Raw genomic sequence first — 17,933 nt, forward strand, 5'->3', positions numbered from 1 at the left:
AGTACTTTAATAGAAATGAGTTGAAAATTCTTAAATATATATATTACCCACACCTCCACCAAGGCAACTACCCTATCCCACAACCCAAAACCTATATCATTCTTGATCGCTATATCAATAGCTATGTAAAATAATAGGTTCACCCACATTTACTCTTCATTGAGCAGTCTTTTTGGTCAAAGATTCCTATAATCTGGGAACTAAAAGGGCTAAGGTTTATCACTGAGACTACAAACAAGACAGTACGCTCCTATCCCCTCACTAACAGAGAGGAGTAGAAAGCCTGTGTGACTCGAGAGAGAATGAATATAGAGTCAGGTACAGCATGAAAACCTGCCTTCGAGATATTACTACAGTAACACCTGTGTGTTCCGTGTTAGTCTTCTCAGAAGCAAACATTAGGGAAAAATCTCTGCTAATATCCTACAAGCCTGGGATGATTAAAAAGTTCAAGTGATTTGAAAAGAAAATATTTCCTGAAAACTTGGGTGAAAATGGGAATATTCCAGATAATTGAAAGCTGGTTCTTTGAACACCATACAGTTTCAAAGCTTTACTTTTTAATGGCTTCACTGAGATATAATTTATATACCATAAAATTCATCCATTTTAAGTGTATCATTCAATGTTTCTTGGATTATGCACAAATATGTACAACCATCACCAGTCACTTTAGAACACTTTCATTGCTTCAAAAAAGAAACCCATACCTGTTAGTTATCACTCCCTTAACCCCTCATCCCCAAATCCCTAAACAACCAGTAATCTACTTTCTATCTCTACAGAGTTTCTTATTTTGGACATTTCATATGAATAGAATCATATAATATCTGATTTTTTGGTAACTGGCTTCTTTTGCTTAGCACAATGTTTTTAAGGTTTCAAGATTCATGTTGTAGTATGTATCAATACTTTATATTCCTTTATGATTTAATAATATGCCATTGTATTTCAATGCTTTTTAAAGGAAACATTTTTTAACATATAAATGGTTTCCCTGCCTTAGTAATCTTGCTATAAAGAATAATATTTAAGCTTTCTTTACTCAATTATTATGATTAATGCTATTTAAGAAGGCATTCAGTATTAATTCAGTGATAAATCCTGGAAGCTGATTTTCAGAAGTTAATTTTTTATATTAGTTTTCGCTAGCAATTTGCCTTTTACCCAAAGAAATTTGTAAAATATAAAACATATAGCTAACTGAATTCACATGCAATGTCAACCAGCTGTCCTTGCACAAAAGTAACTTCCCTTTTGCATTTTCTTAGTTTCAACTAAAACGTAAATCCACTATCTTTACTTTGAACTGTTAGTTACAAGAAACAACTTGAATTTGCATCATTTTTGTATAGCTTCAACCATTCTAACTCAATAACTTTACAACATCTAGGATGTTATTATTAACAGTAAAGAAAGGCTGGTTTGGACTACCATTCATAAATGTAAACTTACAGATTTAGTAATCCATTAATTCTGGGTTAACTTAACATTACTTGACTTGAATTATTTTGTTTCCTTGTTCTTTTATCATCATGAATACTATCTCGGTTGCCCGGCCGGGTGTGGCTCACCTAGGATCCAGGCGATCGGGGTTCGATTCCCGGTCAGGGCACATGCCCGGTTGCGGGCTTGATCAATGACTCTCTCATCATTGATGTTTCTATCTCTCTCTCTCCCTCTCCTTTCCTCTCTCTGAAATCAATAAAGATATATTTTTTTTAAAAAAAAGTAAAAAAAAAATTTTTTAAAATACTATCTCGGTTAACTCCTGATTCTGTTTCAAATGACTCAGAAACTACCATGAGTACTTACTACAAAACTGATTCATACATGCTACTCTATAAGCCACATTAGTCATTGAAAATTGAGGCAAAACAGAAAACTTTTCAGTTACGAAGTTGGAATACTAGACCTAGAGGCAAAGGAGTAAGGAGCTTTTATAATAAGTAAGTTGAAGTAGTATGTTCCTCCATCTCACATCAATTAGGATGGCTACTATCCAAAAAAAAAAAAGAAAAAAGAATAGAAAAGAAAATAACAAGTGTTGGTGAGGATGCAGAGAAATTAGAACCCTTGTACACTATTGATGGGAATGTACAATGATGCAGCTGCTATGGAAAACAGTATGGTGGTTGCTCAAAAAATTAAAAATAGGCCCTGACTAGTGTGATTCAGTTGGTTGCGCACCATCCCATGCACCAAAAGGATGCTGGTTTGATTTCCAGTCAGGGCACACGCCCAGTTTGCAGGCTCAATCCTCAGTGGGGGTGTGCAGGAGACAGCCTATCCATGTTTCTCTCTCCCTCTTCGTCTCCCTCTCCCCCTTCCTCTCTTCCTCTCTCTCTAAAATAAATAAAAACATATATTTTTTAAAAAATCAGTGAAACTTGAATTTAAAAAAAAATTAAAAATAGATTTATAATCTACCATACATTCCAGCAATTCCACTTCTAGGTATATTCCCCCAAATAATTAAAAGCCGGAGTTAGAAGAGATACTTGTATACCCATGTTCATAGCAGCATTCTTTGTATTAGCCAAAAGGTGGCAGCAACCCAATTGTCCATTGACAGACAAACAAAATGTGGTGTATATATATATATATATACATAAGCAAATATTATTCGGCCTTTAAAAAGGAGGACATTGTGGCACATGATAAAACACAGATGAACCTTTAAAACATTATACTAAATGAAATAAACTGCTAACAAAAAGGACAGATACTGTATGATTCCACTTACATGAGCTACCTAGAATAAAGTCAGAGACAAAAGTAGAATGGTGGTTGGCACAGCCTAAAGGGGAGAGGGTAATGGGGAATTAGTTTAATGGGTACAGAGCTTTAGTTCTGCAAGATAAAAAAAGTTCTGCGGATGGGTGGTGATGATGGTATAGCACAATGAATATACTTAATGCTACTGAACTAGACACTTAAAAATGGTTAAGATGGTAAATTTTATATTGTGTGTATTTTACCACAATTAAGAATATATAGACCTATGTCCCTTCTATCTTCTCTACCAATCAGAACTCAGGCTGAGCCTATAAAAATTCCATTTGGTAGAGGTAATTTAGAGAATGAACTCTACAAATCCTAATAATCGCTAAGAGAAGAAAAAATGATCCACTGAAGGAAAAATACAAGTAAGATAAAGTTCCAAGCATTCAAAAAACAAACTACCTCTTCCATCGTTTCCTCAATCTGAGTAGAAACAGGTTCAGGAGATCTGAGACCAACAGGTACAAACACTGGAGCTTTGTTTATTTCTTCTGGAGCAAGATGATAGTTTTCTTCCTCATAGGCAGACTCAAAATCTTCCACATCATCTTCTTCCTCTTCCTGGGACGCCCGAAGAGTCACCAGCACGGCCCTCGAAGCTCTAGGTTCCTTCCTAGACGTCTTACTCCGAATTCGTTTTGATCCACGCCCTCTGTTGATATTTGGTTTGACCTTCCGATGCATTCTCCTTTCACTATGATGTATCTCACATCCAGAGGTAGAAGAGAAAGTTGTTCTTCGATTTAGAGCAATTTTAGAGTCATTTGATTCTTTTAACAGTTGTGAATGGCTGGAAATTTAATCAAAATAACAACATAGTCACTACACACACACAATGATAATTTTAACGAAAACCAAACTTTTAGAGTGAAATCCCAACTCAAGCTTTTAAAATGAAAACTCCCACCACTCATTCTGTCAAAAACTTATACTGTGAAAAGAAGAAACTTACTATTAGTTTCTCATTCAGAGTTATCTGAATGTAAAAATATAAAAAATTAAAACCTTAGGTATCTACCCACAAATTTTTCATAGTAAGTTTTATTTCTGGGCCATTTTTCCCCTTGCTATTTAAGTGGAGATGAAATACAAGACTGGAAATTATCAGGAAAAAAAGGAATAAAGGTCAATGGGCCAATAAATACAAAATACGAGGTTAAAAAGTGATACTGGTTTATCCTATTAGGTAAACAGATTAGGATAAAAGAAAAAAAGAGGATGCAAAAAAATCCATCAGAACAATGTTGGTTTTAAGAACTCAAGTTCCCTTCCACTTTTCTTGAAAATTATGGAAAAGGGGTACCCTTCCTTCACTGTTTTTATGACCCCAACTAAATTAGTACTCTATTAAGGTACTGCATATTACTCTTTGGTGAGATTTCTGCTCATGTCTAATATACTTAATACCAAGAGATTTTAAATGTAAGAAAAAGAAAATCTTCCTAAAAAGATCAGAAAAAAGTAAATTTTAATAAATAAAAATCGAAAGGGGGAAAGAAATAGACTTGTAGATAAAAAACAATCTATACTTCTGTTAACAGGTCATCTTTTACTCTATCAATATATTAATGTAGGACATCCTTAAAGAGTAAGTTTTTATTTCCTCTTCTGAAAGTATATTATGGAAAATTTTACCTTGCTGGTTTACTGAGATATTGCTCTTCGACAACCGAAGAGACAGAATTATCCTCTACAGTTTTCTGTCCAGCACTTCCTGATGATCCAACTTCTGACTGAGCATCTTTCTTGGCTAAACCAGCTTCTTTGCCTACACAATCTTCTATTGCTGAAACCTCCAGAGGTGTCAGCAGCTCAGCTTTTTCCTTAAATGTAAGAAGAAACAGCTAATATTACCACAAAAACAATCTCTAAGGCAATTTGACTTGGTAGTTTGGCCTAAAGTTCCATGCTTGCTTACACACACACACCATGACTGGCTTCTAAGTTTTTGTAATACTAAAATGTCACTTCAATTTTCATGAAAATAGTAATACAAAAGGCAAAATTATATATTTTTTAATGTTCTTCTTCATGATCCTAACAAAAAACAGCCCACTGATAAAAATTATATTTTTTCAAACTTACTTTTTGAAGGAGCTGGGTGTCAGAATCTCCTTGCTGCAGCAAATTATCTTCTGGCTTCCTTGCCTCACTCAGATCTGCTCTGTCTTTTTCTATACCTAGTTCCTCTTCCTTATCATGTCCTCTTCCCAAATTAGGCTTAGCCTTTTGGAACTGTCTTCTTAACAATTGTGCTGGACTAGAAACAGAAGTTTTATGTTCATCCCTGGAATGAAGCACAAATCATTTTGAAAAACAAAAATCAGAATTCTTTCTTAATGTAACAGCTGTTAAATCAAACAATTTTTTTAAATGTCTTTATTGATTTCAGAGAGTGGGAGAGCGAGAGAGATAGAAACATCAATGATGACAGAGTCATTGACTGGCTGCCTCCTGCATGCCCCCTGCTGGGGATGGAGCCCACAACCCAGGCATGTACCCTGACCGGGAATCAAACTGTGATCTCCTCGATCATAGGTTGATGCTCAACCACTGAGTTATGCCATTTGGGCAAATCAAATAATTTTTGACACAAACAAATACTATATTCAAAGGATTATATGTAAATTGGCTATGCTGATATGAAAGGGAGAACATAAAGGCTTTTATAACATCCATTTTCTGTACAGCGTGGGGAATAGTTTTATAATAATATTAATCTTTTTTACTTTCATTCATTCTGGTTTGTGGTTTCATTCTACTTTAAGTAATTTTCAGAGTAATAACTAGAAATAAACAAACCAAAAAAATTCTAGTAGTTGAAGATGGATTCACAATGGCATTTTAAACAAATGCTTCAACTGGGCTCTGAAGCAGGACCAAATATACGATGTTCACAACAATTGTGGTCCTACTGGTCCAAGAGTAGGCTTGAAAGCTAGAGTCCTTTCTCACTCCAGATGCCTAGCAGTTCACGGAAAAGGGTTTACTGATAGCCAGTGTCATAAGCATCTCAATGTAACCCATTTTATCTGCCAAAACATAGAAAGACATGATTTTAACATTCAATAGAGAGTAGCCATAGCCTCCAAGGCAACCCAAACAGCTGTCTTAAGGTTTCCTGAGAATAACTGGCAACAAAATAAATTTGGAAAGCTTCAAATTAATATAAATGTGGATATTTATAAAGAATAATTGCATATGTGTCTATTATTAGTTCGCTAAAAGATCTGTATTAAAGACTAATCTTAAGTAATCTTTCTAATAAATTACCCATAAAAAAAGTACTTAGTGACATTTTCAAATATTCCTACCTAAGCTCTTCTGGCAGTGAAACACCAAGGAAGTTCAAAGAAGTTCTAACAAGGTTATGATGCTAACTAATACATTTAGTGTAAGCTAATGCTTTTGGGAAAACACTTATATGTAACTTAAGTATAATCTATTTACAATCAAGTGTGATTCTACAAAGGTATTTAAAAATGAAATATATACATAAGCTACAATGTGCTACTGAAGTCAAAAGGCACAAGAAAATGCTTTACATAAGAATAAGCTAACTTAAAAACTACAGAATATACACTCTGAAGAAAGTATCACTCAAGATATAGCTAACAGCTAGAATAAACTTCATAAAGAAAGAAGGTTAAAAAGGGGGGTGGGGGCTGATCAATGTGGCCGAGTTGGTTGAGCATCGTCCAGGGCACGGAAAGGTCACTGGTTTGATTCCTGGTCAAGGGAACACGCCCGGGTTGGGGAAATTTAAAAGTGAGCTCTCCCTTCTTAAAGAATGCAAAGGCTGAGCATAAAATGTCTTGGCATATGCAAAGTTTCTTTCAGGAAGCTCTGCCTATATAACTATATAGAATTTGCTAGTCTGAGTCAAAAGTCCTGAAAACTTAAGTTTACATACTAAATTGCCAATGTTACTTTGAGCAAGCCATTTAAATCCTCCAGGTTTATTTAGTCAATTATAGATGAGATCATTAGGAAATGCTGACCTCAAAGGTTACTAGTCCTTAAAGGCTCCTGTGGAATAAAAATCAAAATACTTAACAAAGGTCATAGGCAATCTGCCCTTCTCTCTACTCAGCCTTCACCTTTCTTTCATTTACTACTCGTCCTCTCTTTCCCTGTTTCACTCTGGCCCCCTCTGCTGTGCCTCACACATGCCAGGCGTGTTCTTCCCGGGAGTGCTCTTGAACTGCGGTTCCCTCTTCGCCTACACATCTCCTTGACTTGCTCCTTCACTTCTTTTAGGTCTTCTCTCCAATGGTACCCTTTCAGTGAAGCATTCTCTGATTACTGATAATTAAAAAGTAAATACCAGTCATGGTACTTCCTCCTCCCCCATCTGCTATATTCTTCTCTACTTATTTATTATTCAATTTATTTGTTTATAATCTGTTCCCCTAATTAGAATATAACCACCACAAGGACAGGATTTTTTGTTTGTTCCTATATTGTAATATATTGTCAGCACCTAGAACAATGTCTGGCACATAAAACACTAAAATATTGGTTAAATGAATGTAATAAGGTTCCTTTCAGTGGCAAAATTATGTAATTCTGTAAGACCAAAACGGGATTAAATTATACATGGACAATAGATCCATTAACAATAATTAGGAAAAGCCAGAGATGGAAATAGGTCCATCATTACTGTTTGGAAATTAACACCTCAGAAAGTATTCTCTGGAATCATTTTTAGAGATGAATTACCCAATAGGATCAATCACCAACTAATCCAATATACCACTTGTAATACAAATGTTATCTATAATGCATATTAGTGGAAATATTTCTAAGCACCACTTTATTTAAACATCCAATTTAAAGAAATGAAGAAATGACTTAGTAAGGAAACTTGATATTAACTGAAGAAAAAACTGGCCCTTAGTTTTAAAATAGTAATATGAAAAGGCTTTTCAATAATATGAAAAGGCTTTGCCCACACCCAGGGGAATAAATGAAATGAGGAAAATTCATACTAAAACAATAAAAGCTTCATATAAGAAACCTGCCTAAAGGAAAGCAAATTGTTTATAGTCATCCAAAATCAATAGCACTACTCATGCAGTTAGATGACATAACATGCCCAAATTCTACTTCTATAGCTTTAGAGAGGGTGAAAAAGGGATACAGTAACATTTCTTCTGCACTGTCCAAAAATTCAAGATAATTCTATATAATCCTACAAAGGAAGCTGGAATGTTCAAAGTAAACTTATATGTGCTGAAGACATCCTGAGGGAAAATTAATAAATATGTCATTGAAACATATCCTAGTTACAAAGATAGTGCAGTAAATAAGATGGGCCATGGACTATATCCAGAATAGGACAGGTGTTTTGTTTTCCTTATGTAATAAAAAAGAATGTAACATATCCTGCTTTAATATCAGTACCAATAAAACATATTGCAACTAATAATTTATAAAAGGAAATGCTGATATATCTTCACCCTTCTAGCATATCCCATTTAATAGATATCATTCTTACCACTTGGTTTGGGACACAGCCCAAATATAGCATGTAGTTAAGTACTTTATAGCACTTCCTGTTTATGAATTTTAGTCAGGAGATTATAAATTTCTAAAGATACAAAGAACTCAAGAACCTATCATAAAAGTTTAGTTTTACCCAGCCGGGCGTGGCTCAGTGGTTGAGCATCGACCTAGGATCCAGGAGATCGGGGTACGATTCCCGGTCAGGGCACATGCCCGGGTTGCGGGCTACAGCTGATCAATGACTCTCTCATCATTGATGTTTCTATCTCTCTCCCTCTCCCTTCCTCTCTCTAAAATCAATAAAGATATATTTAAAATAAATAAATAAATAAAATAAAAATAAGAGTTTAGTTTTAAAATAAGAAATGAGCAAGCTTGTGAAACTTTTCAGAGAATTTATAAATTAAGAGAAAATTAGTCATGCATTTCTTACAGTATTGGAAGAAGCAGATTTAAAGTATTCTAGATCATAATTATTACTTTATCCTTTCATAAAACTTTCAATAAGTGAAGTTATGTAAAATCAATTATGTAAAAACCCAACCTTTATTTTTGGAAAGTTTGATACTTTTCTGATTTAAAAGCACACTCACCTCATCTTTTTATCTACAACATTAATTCTGTTAACATGAAGGTTCTCTACAAGAGCCACATGACTCTGATTTTCATCCATTCTTCCTTCGGAAACTTTGGAGGATACAACTTCAATGTGAGTTCCAATTTGAGAGTTTGGCTGAAATGACAAAACCATACTTAAGTGTTCTTTTAGACAACAGAATATACCTCCTAAAATATTTCGATCATTAAGAAAGGTATTTAGTTTTTTAAAATGAAGGCTCAAACTGGGTATGTTCATGTTCTGTTGCCCAAAACAGAAATGCCTAATTCAGAAAGTTTCAAACATTATCACAGTAATATGTTTAGATGATGCTTTTAAAACTACCATAACCATCTGTTGTGAAACTCAAAACAAAAAAAGGTTAATGATTTTTAAAAGAAAAAGAGTTGGGAGGCTCAAATAAGAACTACAATCACTTTATTTTTATTTTATTTAAAAAAAAATAATATCTTTATTGATTTCAGAGAGAAGAAAGGAGAGGGAGAGAGAGAGATAGAAACATCAATGATGAGAGACTCATTGATCGGTTGCCTCCTGCACGCCCCCAACCAGGGACCGAGGCCACAACCTGGGCATGTGCCCTGACCAGGAATTGAACCCCGATCGCCTGGATCCTAGGTCAACGCTGATCCACTAAGCCACGTCCGGCTGGGCTACAATCACTTTAAATTTAGATTTTTCCCTTAATAGAGAGAAAGGGACAGAGAAACAAGAACTGACATGGAAACACCAGTGTCCTGCAGTAGAGGACTGGATACAGAAGCTGGGACACACGTACACGATGGATACTACTCGGCCATAAGAAAGAATGAATTACTGCCACTTGTAACAACATGGGTAGACCTAAAGAATATTATCCTAAGTGAATTAAGTCAGAAAAAGCTAAGAACCATATCATTTCACTCATATGTGGGATATAAAACTGAAACTCGTGGACACAAATAGCAGTGTGGTGGTTACCAGAGGGAAGGGGAGTGTGGGTGGAGGTAAAAGGGATCTTAAAAAGATATGACTGGGTGGTGGGCACACACAGCAATATACAGATCTTGTAACACAGAAACCCACATCTGAAACCTGTATGTTCATATTAACGATTATCACCCCAATAAATTTAATAAAGTGGGAAAAAGAAAAGAAAAACAAGAACTGTTGAACCGGGCATTACGCTACTTAGATTTGTTTCTAATATCAAAAGATCCATCAGTAAGAGAAGCTTAAACTGTCATCCAAAAGAGCAGAATGCTATGCAGCAGTTAAAAATAATATATCCCTGTATTCTTGACACAGAAAGTCAGTTAACACATTAAATTAAAAACGGGGAGCCCAGCCGGCATGGCTCAGTGGTTGAGCATCAACCTAGGATCCAGGAGATCAAGGTTCAATTCCCGGTCAGGGCACATGCCTGGGTTAAGGGCTTGATCCCTAGCAGGGGCCATGCAGGAGGCAGCCGGCAATGACTCTCATCATTGATGTCTCTCTGTCTCTCTGTGTCTCTCTCTCTTTCCCCCCCTTCCTCTCTCTGAATCAATAAAAACATTATTTTTTAAAAAATTCAGAATGGTAAATCTATAACAAAACTAGATACATTATGTATTGATTGAATACAGTTAAGTATAAGATTACGTAAGACAAGTCTGAGCTATCATTTGATATTTTAGTATGCATTAAAAGGCTCAACTTAATTACATAACAATAACTCACCAGAGTCAGGAATTTCCTTTTAGTTTCATCTTTTTGTAGTATTGTTCTTTCTTCCTTAACTATGCCTTTGGCTTCTCCTTTTTCTACCATTTGCCTCTGTCCAGCCTTTTTTATGTTTGGTCTAGGTCTCTGAAGTCGGCCCCTTACTGGTTGAGCAGTTTGGGTAACACTTTCCTTCATTTCTTGTTGAAAAGTGTTTATATTATGAGTCCTAGAAAGAGGGACAGGGGAAAATAGAGGGATTTGACTGTAAAAAGATTAAAATTCACTGTAAAAATATAAAATTTGAGTATCTTCTAATAAAAATATCCTCTCTATAAAAATATTTTATAGCATTAAAGGAAAACTGTATTACTTTCTGATTATATCTTATTTTATAAAAGAACATATTATTCAAATTCTTAAAAGGTAATGAATTTATATGAGGTACCTACAACATTCATATTCCTAGAAAGCAAGTATAATTGTGGTTGCCAAGAACTGGAGGAAGGGGAGAATGGAGAGTTATTGTTTAATGAGTATGTACTTTTAGTTTGGGAAAATACAGTTCTGGAGATGGTGGCAATGATTTCACAATGTGAATGTACTTAATGCCACTGGACTGTACACTTAAAAATGGCTAAAAGGTAAATATTATGTTATATGTATTTTACAATTTTTTAAAAGACAAATAATACATACCTTATATACATATATTTTTAATGCACTGTTTTGTGCAAGATCTGAAGCAGTAAACAGTGAATATAAGCAGACAAGCATTAAAAGGTGTTGAACTCAATCTGATTTTCAATTTTATGGGTAGTCTGCCATAGGAATAAAAATAAACCAAGTACAATATTCTTTATATTCACTTTTAAAATAGATTAACACATCCTAATAAAAATAAAGAAGTATTTGAAAGAACTCTGTCTTATTTTAGATTTTCAAAGGACTATCACTACTTACCCCATAGAAACAAGTAATTCCTTTTCCTGGGCTTGTGTAGACTGAGAGGCCTCATTAGGTTCACAAGAACTTGAAGGTAAAAGGTTCTCTTCTGTCAGTACACATGGTAATATCACAGCCTCCTTCTGACTGTGACCCGATTTGTCTTTTTCTCTTGATGTCATCAGGGAAGATGCATCCTAGAAGGAGATTTAAAAAAAAATTTCATTGAGGGTTGGTAAAAGTATAGGGAAATACAAACTTTCATATACCATTAAAATTATAAATTAGTATAGTATATATATGTAGAGAATAGGGCAGATCTATTAAAGAGTTTATTTCCCAGCTATTCTACTTCTAGAAATGTATCTTATAAAAATACTCAAATAAATATCTAGAAAATTATATACAAGGATATTTATTATAGCAATATTATTAAACTCCCCCCTGCCAAAAGAAAAAAAATTAGCATTACACTAAAGAAAAAACAAATAAAAAATTGAAAACAAGACAAATCTATCACTAGGGGACTGAACAAATAAATTAAAATTTCTTTATAATACAACAGTATAGAGCCATTTAAAATATAAAATTCTAAATACTGCCCTGGCTGGTGTGACTCAGTTGGTTGAGCATTGTCCCATGCTCCAAAAGATCACCAGTTCGATTCTTGGTCAGGGCACATGCCCAGATTCTGGGTTCAATCCCTGGTCAGTGTATGAGGGAGCGGCAGCTAACTGATGTTTCTCTCTCTCCCCCCCGTTTCCTCTCTCTCTAAAAATCAATAAAAACATATAAAAAAATTCTAAACACTGATTTCCAAAAGATGTTCACAGCCCTGGCCGGGTGGCTCACTTGGTTGGAGCGTCATCCCATACACCAAAAGGTTTCGGGTTTGGTTGCTAGTCAGGGCACATACCTAGGTTGCACGTTTAATCCCCAGTCACGTGTGTATGGGAGGCAACCAATCAATGTTTCTCTCTCACACTGATGTTTCTCTTTCTCTCCCACCCTTCCTCTAAAAAAAAAAATCAATGAAGCCCAGCAGGGCGTGGCGCAGCAGTTGAGCATCAACCTAGGATCTAGGAGATCCAAGTTTGATTCCTGGTCAGGGCACATACCCTCACATTTTATTATTTATATAATAAGTATCTATAGAAAAAAGTCCAGGTGGATATATTCAAAATTACTACATGATTAACTTGGGAGGGAGAGATGGGACATTACAGCGGACTTGCACTTTTTATATTCTACATATTTTCCAATTTGAAATTTTTATAATCAGATAAAATATCAATAAAAAAGTGATTTATCTTTTTTAAATATAAGATTAGAATAAAAAAGTACAAATGTTCAAGCACAATAAGAATTAAGCTACTTAAGATGCAAAATAAGAATTTTATTTTTTTAAGAATTTTAATTCAAAAAAGTACTTTATATGTTTAGAATACTCAATTTATGAATGTTAACATTTCATTTCAAAGTTTCTGATGCTACATCACACAATCTTATTTTGTTTTGAACCAAGTGAATAAAACATCTCCTTTAACTCTTATCAAGCTCTTAACTTTTTTCTTTCAATCCTCACCTGGGGTATGTTTTTTTAATTGATTTTAGAGAGAGAGGAAAGGAGGGATGAAGGAAGGGAAAGATGGAGGGAGAGTGGGAGTAAGGAAAAGAGTGAGGAAGAGAGAGAGTGAAACATCTGTGTGAAGGAGAAACATCGATCACACGAGCTGGGACTGGGGATCCAACCTACATGGGGATCCAACCTACAACCTGGGTATGTGCTCCGATCTGGAGTCAAATCTGCAACCCTTTGGTGCACAGGACAATGCTCCAACCAACTGAGCAAAACCAGCCAGGCCAAGCTCTTAACTTTGTATTTCACCTTCACAACAGAGTAAAAGAACTGTCATTCCCGTTTTTCCTTTGAAGAAACTGGTTGCATCACTTGGCTATGATCACATAGCAAAGTTTAGAACCTGAACTAGAGCCCAGGCTTCTTAAATTCTTTCCCATGAAATACTTGCCCATCATGAGAGATTTGAGATTCTTACACAAACCATGTGGAACAATGAGGCACATTAAATACAGCTACAACAAAATCACATACAGTAAAAATTATATGAGGAAATATTTGTGAAATTTCAATTCCAGGTGTTTTATTAACTAAAACAAAAAATCTGCATCTTAAATATCACTCACATGTTCAGAAGAGGGAGTGTGCATTTGTTCACCATCCTGTTGTATCACACTAGTCTCAATTTTATCCATTTCCAATTTCTTGCCAGGTATATGTTTTTCTGCTTCCATAGTCTCTCTTTTTAAAGCTGCTCTTGATAAGTTTGGTTTTGGTCTTTTTAATCGACTTCTCATAAAAGGTGCTGGCTTTAATGGCTTCTGTTCTTGAGGAAAAGATTTGCTTTTGGAACAAGGATTATGAAGCTTTAGAATAAACTGAAGGGGCAGTGGGAAAGGAGTCTTAGGACAACCTTAGAGACTGGCAGTAAATATTTAATTCTAATTCTTAACAGGAAGACAAATCAAACTATTTGGTAGATCTTGAAAAAATGAGTGGCACAATCCAGACAGATGTAAGTCTAGGAATTATATTATCTTTGCAACAAAGAACATACAGGTTTGTCACACCCATACTGACTTAGGAGTATGTGTTTACACGCAATTCTGTATGTTAGTATTTCTTACAATCAACCGTCAGAATATCCTCAATCCTCTCTCCCAGTCTTTCCCAAACTAGCTTAAAATCTCTAACACTATGCTATAGATTATGTCTTGAAATTCACTTAATTTAACATAATCTGCAAATATAACTTTATATGCTTTTTCTTTAAAAGCACAGAGATCTAAATACTTGTACCTTAAATTAGTATCTGAAAACTGCTCTGGAACATCTGCAGATCGTGGCCCCTGGTCTTCTGTTTTACCAAGTTCAGAAGTCTGCAAAGAAGTCTTCCAATGACTCAATTGACTTGACACTTCCTTTTCAGAATTTTTTTCTTCTATAGATGTATGCACCACAGATAGGACATCACTGCTAACGTTCTGGAAGAATAGTCACAGTAAATCAGTACATATACAAGACTCCTTAAGCATTTCAAACAAAAGCCTACTATATTCTAAACATTTTTCTTTAAAAATCCAGAAGTTTGTTTTTTTTAATTTTTTGGTTTTTTTTAAATGTGTTGCTCTCCTTTTTAACATTTTATTTTATTTATTTATTTTAAATATATCTTTATTGATTTCAGAGAGCGGAAAGGAGAGGGAGAGAGAGAGACAGAAACATCAATGATGAGAGAGTCATTGATCGAGCCCGCAACCAGGGCATGTGCCCTGACAGGGAATCAAACCCCAATCGCCTGGATCCCAGGTCAATGCTCAACCGCTGAGCCACGTCTGTCAGGGCTGTTTTTTTTTAATTTTTAAATAAAATTTACAAATGTTAAAACATAAAATTCAGTTAACTCTTCCTTTTATACTGCATATTATGATTTTTCCAAGCCAGTCAAAAAAAAAAAAAGTCCTCGAAAATGTTAGAATAGGATGAACTTCAAATAACTGAAAACTTCTAATGGAAAGAACTTTTAAAAGTAGAATAAAGTGGGGTGGGGAAGGAAAAATAGAGAAAAACTGATACATTTAGAGTCAAAAGAAATAATTCCAATGTATGTTCACACTAGTTAACACAAATTTAATCCAATTTCATTTATTCCTTTTATCTAAAAGAGTAACTTCAAACTCACATTAAGAATAGTAACTTCACGAGGCCGGCGTGGCTCAGCAGTTGAGCATCAACCCATTATGATCCAGGAGGTCATGGTTTGATTCCTGGTCAGGGCACATGCCCGGGTTGCAGGTTTGATCCCCAGTAGGGAACGTGCAGGTCAATGACTCTCTCATCATTGATGTTTCTATCTCTCTCTCTCTCCCTCCCTCTCCCTTCCTCTCGCTGAAATCAATGAAGACACGTTTAAAAAAAAAAAAGTGACTTTTCCACAATTAAAAAGAATTTTTAATTTTTTTAAAAACAGAATATATAGTTCTTCAAGGTCCCAAAACATAGAATTTAGGACTAAGAAAGTCTTTAGGCTTTCGAGATTTATTTAAATCTGTAATATTTTACTGTGTTTCTAAAATAACTCCATTTTGAACACAGCCTCAATAATATTATCATACAGAGAAAAATTAACAAATTCTTTAATATCATCAAATATCCAGTTAGTGTTCACTTTCCTGATTGTCTTACAATTTTTGATAGTTTTGCTTTAGAGATTTTAAACATTGTTGGACTCAATAATCATGGAATTATTTTGATAATGTTTCTCTGAAAGAGCATTTTAAAAAAATGTTTAAAGGCAGAAACATACATACTTTGATATTTAGTGAAGGCACAGCACTGCAGTCAGCACTTCTGCTCTGCAATAAATCTGTCTCTGTTTGTTTTGAGGTCCCAGTCTCCTCTGGTTCATTTTCCCTTAAAGAAATATCTATTTTTCCAGTTTTTTTCAAATCTGCCACCATTTCTTCCGCAGCACCGATCTCTTCTGATCCACTTTTCCCCAAGGATATTTTTCTTCCAGTTTCTTTCAAATCTGCCTCTGTTACATTAATAGCAGCCATCTTTCCTGATGTCTTTTCCATCAGGGAAATGTCTCTTTTTCTAGTTTCTTTCAAATTCTCCCTTTCCCCTGTGGCACTGATCCTCTCTAGTACCCTTTCTCTTGAGAAAGTTTCTTTTTCAGTTTCTTTCAAATCTGTCTCCACTTCACCTATAGTTTGGACCTCTGCGGCCTTTTCTTGTGTGGATATTTCTCTTCTCCTGGTTTCTTCCGACTCTGTCTCTCTTTCCTCCGTGGCATTAGTCACCTCTGGTACCATCTCCCTTGGAGAAATCTCCCTCCCAGTTTCTTTCAAGCCTGTCTCCACTTCCCCTACAGTGTTGACCTGCTCTGGGGCATTGTCTTGTGTGGAGAGTTCTCGTCTTCTGGTTCCTTCCGACTCTGTCTCCATTTCCTCAGTGGCACCAGTCACCTCTGGCATCTCTTCCCTTGGGGAAATCTCTCTTCCAGGTTCTTTCAAGCCTGTCTCCACTTCACCTACAATTTTGACCTCTGGGGCCTTTTCTTGTGTGAAAACTTCTCTTCTCCTGGTTCCTTCCAACTCTGTCTCTATTTCCTCAGTGGCATTAGTCACCTCTGGTATTTTCTCACTTGGAGAAATATCCCTCCCAGTTTCTTTCAAACCTGTCTCCATTTCTCCTACAGTGTTGACCTCCTCTAGGGCATTTTCCTTTAAGAATATTTCACTTCTTTCAGTTTCTTCCAAATCTGTCTCTCTTTCCTCAGTGGCACCAGTCACCTCTGGAATCTTCTCCCTTGGAGAAATCTCTCTTCCAGTTTCTTTCAAATCTGTCTCCATGTCCACAGGGATGTCAATCATTTCTGGTACCTTGTCCCTGGGAGAGATGTCTCTGCTTCCAGTTCCTTCTAACTCTGATTCCATTTCCTTAGTAGTGTTAGCCTCCACTGGTACCTTCTCCCTTGGTGAGGTTTCTAGCCTTGCTGCTGTCTTTCTCCCAGGAACAACAATCTCCTCTGGTACCTCTTCCTTTGAGAAAATGTTTCTTCTTCCAGTTCTTCTTATATTTGGTTTTGGCTTCTGAAATCGATTCTTTAGAACTGGAGCTTGTTTGAGTATATTTACTTCAATATCCTCTTGAATACTATAAAAAGAATAGACAAATTTTAAACCAGACTATCAGTTGAAGAGAGGATGGTTGAGAACTCACTACTAAAACACCAGGAACTCTCAAATTTGATTAAAAAAAAAAAAAAAATTAAGAAAGCCTTAGGAATCTCTGGGTAAAATTTTAAAATTAAAAGAAAGCCCTGGCCAGGGCACATAAATTAACCAATGAATGCGTAAGTGGAACAACAAATCTATGTCTCTCTCTCTCTCTCTCTCTCTCAAAGCAATAAATTTAAAAAAATAAAAATAATAAAAGAATTTATTTTTTAAAATAATAAATTTAAATTAAAAGAGAATAATTTCATCTTTTGAAATTATGGCAAAGTCTTAAAATAATTAAATATATCTATTTATACAGAGACTTATATAAAGAAAACCTCATCAGCAAGGTCAATAAGAGCAGCAGCTAATTGGCCCTGAGCAGTTTCTTCCTGTGATCCACACCATTCTTCGAAAACACTGCCTGAGAAAAACTCTCCAGGCTCTACACCAGAGCTAGCCCAATTTGTGTCTGCTATTCCTGCATCGTTGCCCCTACTATCCTTTACACAGGCATGGGCCTTGCCACAGAGTTAAGGAACAACTCATTTACATGGCCAGACCTGACTGGCATCTCAAACAGCTAGAT

General features: G+C 35.4%; 1 protein-coding gene across 7 annotated transcripts in view; it reads right to left on the reverse strand.

Moving 5' to 3' along the window:
• Positions 1-17,933, reverse strand: part of BDP1 (BDP1 general transcription factor IIIB subunit) — an 80,683-nt gene that overhangs the window by 25,095 nt on the left and 37,655 nt on the right. For 6 of the 7 annotated variants that reach the window (XM_081133437.1, XM_081133433.1, XM_081133436.1 and 3 more), the window contains exons 17-25: positions 15,929-17,279; positions 14,418-14,602; positions 13,745-13,961; positions 11,558-11,736; positions 10,613-10,823; positions 8,886-9,025; positions 4,870-5,071; positions 4,420-4,607; positions 3,187-3,574 (exon numbers count right to left, since the gene is read on the reverse strand). In XM_081133437.1, coding sequence (XP_080989563.1) covers positions 3,187-3,574; positions 4,420-4,607; positions 4,870-5,071; positions 8,886-9,025; positions 10,613-10,823; positions 11,558-11,736; positions 13,745-13,961; positions 14,418-14,602; positions 15,929-17,279 — 3,061 coding nt within the window. The remainder of the gene's footprint in view (positions 1-3,186; positions 3,575-4,419; positions 4,608-4,869; positions 5,072-8,885; positions 9,026-10,612; positions 10,824-11,557; positions 11,737-13,744; positions 13,962-14,417; positions 14,603-15,928; positions 17,280-17,933) is intronic. The other variant, XM_081133434.1, reaches the window with a different exon arrangement.

The sequence above is a fragment of the Miniopterus schreibersii genome (assembly GCF_964146895.1).
Source record: "Miniopterus schreibersii genome assembly, chromosome: 3".
Classification (NCBI taxonomy): Eukaryota; Metazoa; Chordata; class Mammalia; order Chiroptera; family Miniopteridae; genus Miniopterus; species Miniopterus schreibersii.